The following is a 12752-nucleotide window of genomic DNA, read 5'->3' as shown; positions in this document are numbered from 1 at the left end:
AAAAGAAGGTCCGATGCTGTAAAGAACAATATTGTATAGGTACCTGGAATGTAAGATCTATGAACCAAGGCAAGCTGGATGTGGTCAAACATGAGATGACAAGATTGAACATCGACATCTTGGGAATCAGCGAACTGAAATGGACGGGAATGGGTGAATTTAATTTGGGTGACCATTATATCTACTACTGTGGCCAAGAAACCCTTAGAAGAAATGGAGTTGTACTCATAGTCAATAAGAGAGTGGGAAAGGCAGTAATGGGGTACAACCTCAAAAACGACAGAATGATCTCAGTGCGTATCCAAGGCAAACCATTCAACATCACAGTAATCCAAGTCTATGCCCCAACCACTGATGCCGAAGAAGCTGAAGTTGACCGGTTCTATGAAGACCTACAACACCTTCTAGAACTAGCACCAAAAAAAGATGTCCTTTTCATCATAGGGGATTGGAATGCTAAAGTAGGAAGTCAAGGAGTAATCGGAATAACAGGCAAGATTGGCCTTGGAGTACAAAATGAAGCAGGGCAAAGGCTAATAGAGTTCTGTCAAGAGAACAAGCTAGTCATAGCAAACACTCTTTTCCAACAACACAAGAGACGACTCTACACATGGACATCACCAGATGGTTAATACCGAAACCAGATTGATTACATACTTTGCAGCCAAAGATGGAGAAGCTCTATACAGACAGCAAAAACAAGACCAGGAGCTGACTGTGGCTCAGATCATGAGCTTCTTACTGCAAAATTTAGGCTTAAATTGAAGAATGTAGGGAAAACCACTAGACCACTCAGGTATGACTTAGATCATATTCCTTGTGAGTACACAGTGAAGGTGATGAATAGATTTAGAGGATTAGATTTGGTAGACAGAGTGCCTGAAGAACTATGGACGGAGGTCCGTAACATTGTACAGGAGGCAGCAACTAAAACCATCCCAAAGAAAAAGAAATGCAAGAAAGCAAAATGGCTGTCTGATAAGGCTTTACAAATAGCTGTGGAAAGGAGGAATGCGAAAAGCAAGGGTGAAAGGGAAAGATATAAGCAACTGAATGCAGATTTCCAGAGAATAGCAAGGAGAGATAAGAAGGCCTTCTTAAATGAACCATGCAAAGAAATCGAGGAAAACAATAGAATGGGGAAGACTAGAGATCTCTTCAAGAAAATTGGCGATATGAAAGGAACGTTTAGTGCAAAGATGGGCATGATAAAGGACAAAAAAGGCAGGGACCTAATAGAAGCAGAAGAGATTAAGAAGAGGTGGCAAGAATACACAGAAGAACTATACAAGAAAGATCTTAATGTTCCTGATGTCCACGCTGGTGTGATCACTGACCTTGAGCCAGACATCCTAGAGATTGAAGTCAAGTGGGCCTTAGGAAGCATTGCTAACAACAAAGCTAGTGGAGATGACAGTATTCCAGCTGAGTTATTTAAAATACTAAAAGATGATGGTGTTAAAGTGCTGCACTCAATATGCCAGCAAGTTTGGAAAATGCAACAGTGGCCATGGGATTGGAAAAGGTCAGTTTATGTTCCGATTCCAAAGAAGGGCAATGCCAAAGAATGCTCAAACTATCGCACAATTGCACTCATTTCACATGCTAGCAAGGTTATGCTCAAAATCCTACAAGCTAGGCTTCAGCAATACATGAACCGAGAACTACCGGATGTACAAGCTGGGTTTCGATGAGGCAGAGGAACTAGAGATCAAATCGCCAACATTCGCTGGATCATGGAGAAAGCACGAGAGTTCCAGAAAAATATCTACTTCTGCTTCATTGACTATGCAAAAGCCTTTGATTGTGTGGATCACAACAAACTGTGGCAAATTCTTAAAGAGATGGGAGTACCAGACCACCTTACCTGTCTCCTGAGAAATCTGTAGGCGGGCCAAGAAGCAACAGTTAGAACCGGTCATGGAACAACTGATTGGTTCAAAATAGGGAAAGGTGTACGACAAGGCTGTATACTGTCACCCTGCTTATTTAACCTATATGCAGAGTACATCATGAGAAATGCCAGGCTGGAAGAATCACAAGCCGGAATTAAGATTGCAGGGAGAATCATCAACAACCTCAGATATGCGGACGATACCACCCTAATGGCTGAAAGTGAAGAAGAACTAAAGAGCCTCTTGATGAGGGTGAAAGAGGAGAGTGCAAAAGCTGGCTTGAAACTCAACATTAAAAAAACGAAGATCATGGCATCTGGACCCATCAATTCCTGGCAAATAGAAGGGGTAGAAATGGAAGCAGTAACAGACTTCATTTATTTGGGCTCCAAGATCACCACAGACGGAGACTGCAGCCATGAAATTAAAAGACGCTTGCTCCTTGGGAGGAAAGCTATGGCAAGCCTAGATAGCATATTAAAAAGCAGAGACGTCACCTTGCCAACAAAGATCCGCATAGTCAAAGCTATGGTTTTTCCAGTAGTAATGTATGGCTGTGAGAGCTGGACCATAAAGAAGGCTGAGCGCCGAAGAATTGATGCCTTTGAACTGTGGTGCTGGAGAAGACTCTTGAGAGTCCCCTGGACTGCTAGGAGGTCAAACCAGTCAATCTTAAAGGAAATCAACCCTGATTGCTCATTGGAAGGATCGATAATGAAGCTCAAGCTCAGATACTTTGGTCACCTAATGCGAAGAGAGATCTCTTTGGAGAAGACCCTGATGCTGGGAAAGATTGAAGGCAAAAGGAGAAGAGGACGGCAGAGGATGAGATGGTTAGATAGCATCACTGAAGCAATGAGCATGAAACTGAGTAAACTCAGGGAGGCAGTGAAGGACAGGAAGGCCTGGCGCAATATGGTTCATGGGGTCACGAAGAGTCGGATACGACTTAACGACTAAACAACAACAACAATAAATTGTTAAATGTATGATAAGTTATTAATGTTGTTGTCATTATTATTGAGAACCTCTGCCATTTGCAGAATGAGAAGAGCTGGTATCACAGCTTACATTGCTATTCAAATATTTCTATGGACTAACTTTGGAATTAGCCATTCAGCATTTTACTGGATAAGGAAAGCATTACATTTCTCTCTCTCTCTGGTTTCCTTAGATTGTCACACTGATCCGTTTAACTACAAAAAATTATTTGAAATGAAGAATCATAAAAGGGGAAGAAGGGAAATAAAAAATTTCCAAGAGTTTAGATCCCCAAGCAATGCCAAGCAATCTGCAGTTGCTGAAACTTGTTTACATCATTTCTGAAGACAAATGGATGACTTGAGTGTGTGCTAGAAGATTAAATCTAGAAAAACAAAGATCTCTCCCCAAAGATACTAATGTACTGCAGAGCAAGTTCAGAAGGAACAGCTGAACTATTTACAAGCCCTTTTGAAAATGCTGATGTCCCCATAGAGTTGTCAAGGTTTTCTTTTCCCAGATTGGTTTTTTAAATCAATATCTAACTGGACCACCTTTATATCAGATGTATTGCTATGACTTTCTGCCCATATCTTAGAAATTACAGGTTGGTGAAGAGGTGCCTATTTCTGTATTAGTGATTTCTAGCTCCTCATAGTCTATAGCGTAGGTAAGACATACAATTCCTATATAAAGAACAATCCTTAGAAACCTACAGTGCCATTCTGTTGTTCTACCTTTGTTAATGGCAGAATTGCATAAGAAAAAAACATATTACTTTTCCAGCATTATCTGTCCATCCATCCATCCACCTCCCCATCTATTTATTTATTTTAAATAAATTTAAATTGTATTTACTAAGTTTTACTAAAATTAAGTAAGTCTGTGCATAAGAATTGACAAAGAACTACACAGTTTGTATCTCAGTTATTTTAAGGCAAGAGATGAAAGGACATTTGCTGAAGAAAAGTGATCGGAGAGAGAAGTGCTTAAACCTTCTGTCATCAACTGATTCTCTTTTGCAAATATGTTGAGGTTATTTTAATTTTTTTTCCCCTACAGCTTGGCTTGGAGGCCACGATAGAATATTGCAGGAAGAGGGAGGATGCATATTCACAGAAAACTGAAAGCCTCTCCATTAAGTACCTTTTTTTGTTTGCCAGTTTTCTCCTACATATCTTCTCCAGCCACAAATCTGCATTATCTGAGCAGAGGTGTGTGTATCTTTGAATGGTATACAGTGGTATCTCGAGCTACGAACGCCCCTCCTTACGAAGTTTTCGAGATACGACCAGCTCCGGCCCCAAAAATTTACCTTGACTTGCGAACTCCGCCTCGAGTTACGAACCGGATCCGCGGCCATTTTCCCTGTTGCCATGCGGTCGTGGCTTCCTGTGGGCGAGATCGCGGTAGCAAGGAGACATTCGGTGAGGCTTGTGGTGTGTTTTGTGGCGTTTGGAAGGTTTTTGGTGTGCTTGTCAGCATGGCTCCAAAGAAAATGCAGAGCAGGCTTGGCAAGAATAAGGCTTTGAAGAAAAAAGTGATGATCGAACTGAAGGACATTATAGAAAAGCACGATCGTGGTATTCGTGTGACTGATCTGGCCTTGGAGTACAAGATGGCGAAGTCGACCATCTCGACTATTTTGAAGAATAAAGATGCCATCAGAGGAGCTGCTGTGGCAAAAGGAGTAACGATCTTAACAAGGAAGAGGACACAAGTGCTGGAAGAGGTGCATATGTTTCAGAACTGTTTAACCGTATGTAGTTACATTGAACCTTATGGGGGAAATTTGCCTCGTGGTGCGACCAAATTCGGAGGGCGGAACGGATTAACTGTATTTACATTGAACCTTATGGGAAAATTTACCTCTAGTTGCGACCAACTCGAGTTGCGACCAGAGTCACGGAACAGATTAAGTTCGTAACTAGAGGTACCACTGTACTGAGGATCACACACACATACACATACACACACACACACACACACACACACACACCAGGAAATTGGAGAAGCCAAGACAAGGAAGCAAACAAAGTCAGGATAAAAACTAAATTTGATTTAAAATTAATCAAAATCAGAGCATATGATATTTTTCCATGCATTTAATGATGTCCCTTCTGCCCTATTAAAAATTAGTTTGGAGGGTCCCTTTTGGAGGGCTGGTAGGGCTGTCCCCATCTTTTGGTCAACCCACAAATATCAAGGTACACAGGGTTTTTTTTCTTAGAGTTCCACTCTATGCCTGTGAAGAAGATGGTATATGATTTTCACTTCTGTTTTGAACACATATTCTACTCTGGGTAGAAAAGGGTTAAGTGGCTTTTTAAAAACAGCTTGCTGTATACTACAAAATCTTTGAAGCTTCCTTTAGGCCATTCATATATTACCCTTTTCAAGTGGCATCTCATGGTTATAGTACCTCTGCTACTGAAAAGAAAAAACTACGTACAGGTAGTCCTCAGGTTACAATGGCAATTGGGGCCGGGATTGTCATCGTTAAGTGATATGGTCATAAAGCACAACGTTATGTGACCTCATAGCTTAGTGACAAAGTTCCTGGCAGTCCTGGTTGCTGTTGTAACCCCAAGATGTGCAGGTTGTTAAGTGGGAAGTGGCGGGAGTCCTAGGCATGGAGCATGAGGTTGCCACAGAAATGCCTCGGGAGTGGGAGAAGCCGGAGGTGGCCCTGGGAGGGATGAAGCAGGCCATGCATGAGTTGGGGGAGGCCAGAGGAGGCTGGGTGCAGGCCGTGTGAAAGTGCAGGAAGGCTGGGGGGATGGATGGCGTGGTGAAAGCACGGGAAGGCCAGACGATGGATGGCAAGGTGCAAGTGCAGGAAGGCAGGGTGATGGATGCCGTGCCATGGCATGAGTGCAGGAAGCCTGGGGGAACTTACCAGAGCAACTGAAATGTTCCCTGCTGGCTTCCCCACTGACTTTGTGGGAAGCCAGCAGGGAAGGTCACAAATGGCGATCACGTGACTGTGGGATGCTGCAACCGTCATAAGTGTCAGCCAGTTGCCAAGCACCCAAATCGCGACCACGTGACTGTGGGGGTGCTGTGATGGCCAGAACTTTGAGGACTGGTTGTAAATACCATTCATTCAGCACCATCATAACTCTGAATGGGTGCTAAACAAGTGGTTGGTAAGCGAGGACTACCTGTATTGGGTATTACCCCCCCAAGCACTGCTGTTCTTTGTGAACTGTATGTATATGGTGTGTATGTGTGCACATGCATGCGAAAGAGAGATCACTTTTTCAAGATATTAAATTTTGTTCCAGAAATCAGGCTCTGTCTCTATATAATCCCACATATATCCATCACTAGGCGCTACTGTTCCACATTCAAAATGCATTATCCAGAACATTTTCTTCTTGTTATTAGTTAATATTTAGTCAATTTATATTCCACTTTTCTTCTAAGACATCAATAATAATATTGATGATGGGATGATGATGGTAAGAACCTATTATTCATGCAATGTCACCAGTCCTTTTCAAAAGGCATGTTCTTCTTGCATGGATGTTGCCATAGTTACAAAAAAGGGAACATCAGACTTTTGATAGTCAGAACTGTTGCATAGCAGCACACAAAAGAATCAAGGCTTCATCCTGTGACCTTAGCCAAGGAATTCACTTTGCCCTTACAGTACTTCAATAAACTCCAATTAATTTGATTCAACCTCAGATTATGACAGTGTAAACAGCAGAGGGACAATTCATGCTGAGATTGCTGAGTTTCCAATCTGCAATAATCCATGTAAGCTCTAGGTGGCAGCATCTACAAAACTGTTTCATTGACCATTGATCTCTGTCAGAGAAATAAATGTAGCCCAAGGTGGAAGAGAAGAATAGCACAGTGCAATGGCTTGGACTTGCTATTGGAATATCAATCTCTTTAGGAGGTCAAGAGATTGATATTCCTATGGCTGGAACTCTTATAAAGGATTATGTAATTTCTTGTTCCCCTGAATAACAGAAGTGGCCATTCCAGCACCAGGCCTTCCTGGTTGAAGTTAGCAGAGTGGATGGGTGGATGGGTGGTACAGTTTCAAACAGCATCTTGATTTATCAGGGAGCTGAGAGTGAAGAAGCAGACAAGTAGAATTTGAGCAGAAATGGAAGCACTCTCTGGACAAATCAGACTGAACAAAATGGGGTCCACTTTCAGGCCCATTTGAAATACTACTCCACTGTAGTGGGTGCAGTGAAGAGGGCTGGCAACATTTTTCTGTATTGCATGTCACCTTCTCCCCAGTCAAGATAGTGTGGGAGGGGAGGAAGTTGAAACAGCTGGAGACTCACTGGGAGCAATTTTAATTGTTCTCTGAAGCCCAGATTCACCTTGACTTAGATTTTATGTTGGGCAATGTCACAGGGAGGTAAACTTGGCAACCACTTCTCAGATTCATATGATTTTTTTTTCACCTTGTGGACCTTGAGGATGTGGGCAGGATATGTGGAGAGATGAGGCCACCCCTTGCTAGCTTGCCCCTTGCCCCTTCTGTCTGATGAAATCAGCCAGACTGGAACTAGTGCCATGGTTAGGTGTAGAGAATCAGAGAGATGACCTGGACAGAAACATGCAAGGACCATTACATAAGCAAAGGGGGGTGAAACGTTCTTTAAGTCCTAGGAAATAAGATAGTATCTGGAAGAGACGCAGGCAGGCTCCTCTCTGATTTACTAGGATATAAGAGGGAGGGAGGAAAAGCACAAGGAGGCCTACAAAAGTGAGCTCTTGGAGCCTATCTTAGTAAGGAATAATTCAATTCTTCCAGTACAGTCTGTTTCCTGATCTGGTCTACCCTGAAGGCTGACATCAATCTTGCAAGATGCATTGTGCTGATTCTATACAGGTAATCCTTGGTTAACGACTGCCCTGTTTAGTGACTGTTCGAAGTTACAATGGTGCTGAAAAAGTGACTTTACAACCTTGCATTTATGACCATCGCAGTGTCCCTGTGGTCACCTGGTTGAGAATTCCCTCACCAAAAATTGTGGAGGGACTGCAAGAGGATTGAAGCTTTATTTAAACTTTTAAAAGCCCAGCACATACAGCAGCAATACTGTGTATTCAGGTGGTCAACTCCAGGAAGTGCTGGAGAAGTGAAGAAGCTTCTTTGCAAAAGGCCTACTGCTGCTATAAACATGCTAGCCTTTTAAAAGTTTCAACCAATCTGGAAGAAGTTCCTTTGCCATCTCATACATTTTTTTGAAAGTTAGCATAATCCCTATCTATTCCTTTCCCGAAAATTGCCCTAGCAATGTTGGTATTTGAATGAATAGGATTTTTGAGGATCTGCAAAGCCTGTCATAGAAGTCCCATGAAGTACTTGTGTCCCGCTGATCCCTGCTAACGTGTGTAGACTATGAACTTCGGTGCCTATTAACTAGCAAGAATACTCAGCGCTGTGTACAGGATAAATGTCATACTCGTCAGAAGGGCTGATTGAAATTATAGCCATGACTCTGGAAGCTCCTTCCCATTATTGTGAGGAGGAGGCTTGGAATATGCAGCAACAAGGAAAAGCAATTTTTATGTGATCCAGGAGGCTGTCTTTTTCTTACATACTGTAGTAGTAGTAGGAGTTCAGTAAAACCACTGATATCCATTTGTCCAAGAGATGGCTAGAGAAAGGCATCAGCTCCAACATTGTCTGCTACCCATTCCTGCAAACAAGCAAGTTAGGCTTTGAACATGTTAAATGGTTTTCATTTATGAGACTGGGAGAGAGAGAAAGAAAAAGAAGGTGCAGTGGGGAGGGGGAGGGAAGGAGGAGGGAGAGGAGTATTTTGGTGGAAGCTTGCTTTCAAATGTTTGCTGCGTTGCCAATTTGGAGAACCGAGAGCGAGATAGTCTGCTAAAGTGATTCCAGATGGGCCAATATTAATATCTCTCTTTTCCTGATGAATGGGAAGGTATGACCCAGATAGAAGGCTGCTAAAATTACAGGCGCCACAGAGGCTTTGCCTGGTGCCCTACCCGATGGATACTTTACCCTTACCTCGGCAACTGTAGCTCGGGCGAGACGCTCTAACCTGCTGCAGCAAACGTTCCAGGGCTTCAATCTGTCCCCTGTGCCTAGGCTCTCTGCCATCGCAGTCTTTCCAGTCTGGTGAACAAAAGAAACAGAATGAAAGTGGAGCAAAGGGAAAGGCAGTGGCCCTGCTCCTGTGTCTGCTGGCCACCGAGAGAATGGGCCCCGGGCATCTGGTTTTAACGTCTGCCCTTGACCAGAACACTGGTGTGAAATGCCATTTCCTTTGCAAATGGCTGCTGGCCAGCTTGCTTTGCTATCCCTTTCTAGGTGGAAAGAAAAATTCCTTCTCTCTGGGATTATATTTTTGTGGCATCCTTACAGCATGAACTGAGAATAGGGAAATTCCCCTGACAGTTTTCTACCCAGACATGAACGGAGTGGGTTGCTTTAGACAAACCACTCTTTCTCTGCTACAGTCAGAAGACAAGAATAAGCTGCCAAGGATACAGCCCATCTGGTATACACTAGTTAGGATGTTGGACTAGAACTGGGGAGACCCAGTTCAGGTTCACACATTCAGCCGTTGGAAGACTTCAGAGTGACTTTGAACCTACCTCCATGTTAAGAGGTGAGCAATCCACAGCCTGTGAGTTACATGCCATCCCACCTCATTGGTGGCCGGTGAATCATCCCAAGATTACACTGGTGGAACTCAGTGAGAAAATGGCCAATGTTAGTAGTGCAATTTCTACTTCATTTTGAGATTAGGGGGAGGTTTTAGGAGTGGGGAAAGGAGTAAAACTCTCTGCAAGAAACACTTCCATTCCCATACCCCCACCCTAGTCCCCTCACCCCAAACAGATGAAAAATAGACCCAATTTTTTCAGCCCTTCCCTTTCTGATGACATCACTGTGTTGCTGCTGGGCCTTCTCTGGTCAATCAACAGGTCAGGAGGCCAAGTGGTCAGGAGGCCAAGTTTCTCCTAACTTAGGAGAAACTGTTTATCCCAATCTCCCAACTATTTCTCATGGTTGTTTGTAAGATGAAATTGTTGGAGGGAGTGTTAAGTAGGCTGTATTGAATTGCTGGGGAAAAAGTGACATAGTAATCTAACTAAGAAACATACAAGATAGTAAAAATAACAATCTTTTTATAGGTTTGTTACTTAGATAATATATTTGGAGAAATTGGGAAGCAACCTATAAATACCATGTGGATAGGGGACTACAATCTGTTTGCAAAATTATAACTAGTCCAATCATTGGGATTCCATCAAAATGCTCCTCTTCAGAACAAGATATATACTTTGTGGCCTGTTGAGCATTATCATATGTCCCGTCAGACCAGGATTCCCCAAAGTGGTCAATATTGACCCCCAAAGTTGATGGGACTATCCAAGGGGTCTGTGTTATTGTTATTGTTATTATTATTCATAGTACTATTAGTTAAAGTAGTATTTATTAAATTATTTTCATACAATAAATGTTTGGGGATTGATGAACAATCTGAAACTACATGAAAGGATTGATGAGCTGAAGAGTTTGGGGACCTCTGCACTAGACCAAACTAAATTTGATTTCATTAAATCTAAAATTAAATTGACTTAATATGTTTATTCCCCATTCCTTTAATATTTTACCCCTTTTGCCACATTAAAAATTAAATATTGTTGTCAACTTTCTCAGGAGCTTGGAAGGTTGCATATGATCCTAGGGCTTAAACTGAACATCCCTGCTTTAGAGATCCAATTTGGCTCTGTAAATGGAGTTGGGGAGCAAGGTGCATTTCTAACAACCATTATGCAACTCAGCTCCAACACTCCATTGTTAGCATCCATTAAAATGCCTAGGGAATTCTGAAATTTGCAGTATTAACACATCTGGAAGGCAGCAAGCTGGGGAGCATGTATTAGGCAATAATCCATCCAATCTAAATGGGGCTACATCCATAGTTCTAAAACCACATTATTGATTCCATAGACTAATCAGACTAATCCTTCCCTCCCTCCCTATCCCCCCCCCCATTGTTACATATGTAGCCCTCTTTAGTATGCCAGTTCCCAAATACTAAATGGCAGGAGTCCTGATAGCTTGATGTGTAGGCTCAGTCTGGACCTTTAAATTACCATCCAAACTAGTAACCAAGATGACATAACAATTTCGGTTGGGAGTTCAGTCAGAAATATCTGACCTCAAATCTCACCTCTGTTGCAAGGATTTAGTAATGAATTTGGCCATCCTGAACATAAAGCTAGGAATAAAAAAAAACTTGACAGAATCACATCACCAACTTTCAGTTTATTTGTTTATTCGACTGATATGTCAACCCTTCTCACCTTGGCAACTCTGGGCATGTAATAAGCAACCAAGATAAAAACAAATTTGCCACAAGTCAGTAACCTCATGGGGTCCAACTAACATTCCAACCCCCTTGCCCAGGAACACAACTAGGTCTTCAAGGCTTTGAGAAAGCTGCCCGGTTTTGGGTCAATCCAATCTTGGGGGAACAGGTAATGGGCAGGTGCAATAAGATGGGGCTTGGATTGAAACACTGTGCATTTCTATGTGGCACCCCCTGCACCCCCCCCCCCCAAAGTCCTTGTCCTGAGTGCAACAAAATAAAGTCAGGCAGATATAGCATCCTGAGTGCCTTGGGTACATGCAATTAAAACTGGTAATCTGCTAATAACTGCTCAGTTATTAAAATCCCAATGAGTTGAGTTTTCTTGCTGAGCAAGAATCTGAATCTAGGGCACTCTAGCCAATATCTGACACACTGACGCCATAATTAACAAGTGGTCTCTTTCTGCCAAACATCTACTATTCCTTGGATAATTAATTGGCACCTTTGTATTGGTTATCAGCTAATATCCAAGTAAAGTCCACCCCTCCCCACTCTACCTCAACATTCAGTCACCAGTAAGAAGGAAATTCACTCAGAGTCACAGCACTCATCATGACCTCAGTAAGCTTTGATACTGTTTTTCGTATGCATTCCATTTACAGGAATGAACCTAATAACCATCTGCAGTACTGTAAATTAAAAAAAAATGCGGGGGTACTGTTTGCAGATTGGGTCTGCTTAGCTGGCACAGGGTGTGTGAGTGCATTCAGCACTAGTAAAGGAGCAGGCAGCAGTAGCTGACATGGCAAACTCACCCGCCAACATTTCATTGGAGGGGCCTGCTGCTGTTCCAAGAAGAGAAAGCATCCTCTCTCCCCAAATGTTTCTCCTCTTGCTCACAGGCGATTCCGGGGTTGATATCATGACTATTTCATCTTTTCAATAAATCACCCATTCTGAATTACATAAAACACAGTGATGCTTTGGAACCACCCTTGAATAAAATAATATGTAATTATGAACATTGAGGCCTGAAAAGAAAAGGCAGCTCTTTTGAATGGCAGACAGATGAAAAAATATGTTCCTAGAAACATAAAATCCTCAGCCTCTGTGTGTGTGTGTGTGTGTGTGTGTGTGTGTACCTTTGAGTCAGTGTTGACTCCTAGTGAGTGCCTGTACTAGTCCCTGCAGTTTTCTTGGAAAGATTTTTAGAAGATGTTTGCCATTGTGTCAGACCTTCAAGGTAGAGCAGACTAGGAAATCAAAGTTATGAATGCTAATACTACTATTATTATAAGGTTACAGTGAATACACTTCCCCCTCCCTCTCTTTATCTTCGTGAGAACCAGGGACGGTCAAGTCTGGGATGTTTTGTCTAATTGCACTTCTGCCTCAGGCTCCAATTTCCTTTATCTAACCGTTATCTTTGTTGCAGCTCTTCTGCCTGTTCCTCAAGGTTATTCCTACAGCCAATTACGCATTGCCTCCTTCCTAGGGCTGAGAGAGAGTGACTGGCTCAAGATCACCCAGCTGGCTTCATGCC

The 12752-nt window shown here is 42.6% G+C and overlaps 1 protein-coding gene across 1 annotated transcript in view; it reads right to left on the bottom strand.

Annotated features, from left to right (window-relative positions):
* The window catches only part of ANKFN1 (ankyrin repeat and fibronectin type III domain containing 1), a 126310-nt gene that overhangs the window by 66377 nt on the left and 47181 nt on the right, over positions 1-12752 (bottom strand). The window contains exon 7 of the mRNA XM_088138208.1: positions 8890-8997. Within this exon, the coding sequence (XP_087994334.1) occupies positions 8890-8997 (108 nt within the window). The remainder of the gene's footprint in view (positions 1-8889; positions 8998-12752) is intronic.

The sequence above is a fragment of the Python bivittatus genome, unplaced genomic scaffold, assembly GCF_059951505.1.
Source record: "Python bivittatus isolate LINGU-HERP-01145 unplaced genomic scaffold, Pbiv_v1 ctg000220_np1212, whole genome shotgun sequence".
NCBI lineage: Eukaryota > Metazoa > Chordata > Lepidosauria > Squamata > Pythonidae > Python > Python bivittatus.
The sequence above is the reverse complement of the archived record's forward strand: the minus strand, read 5'-3'. Positions and strand labels throughout refer to the sequence as shown.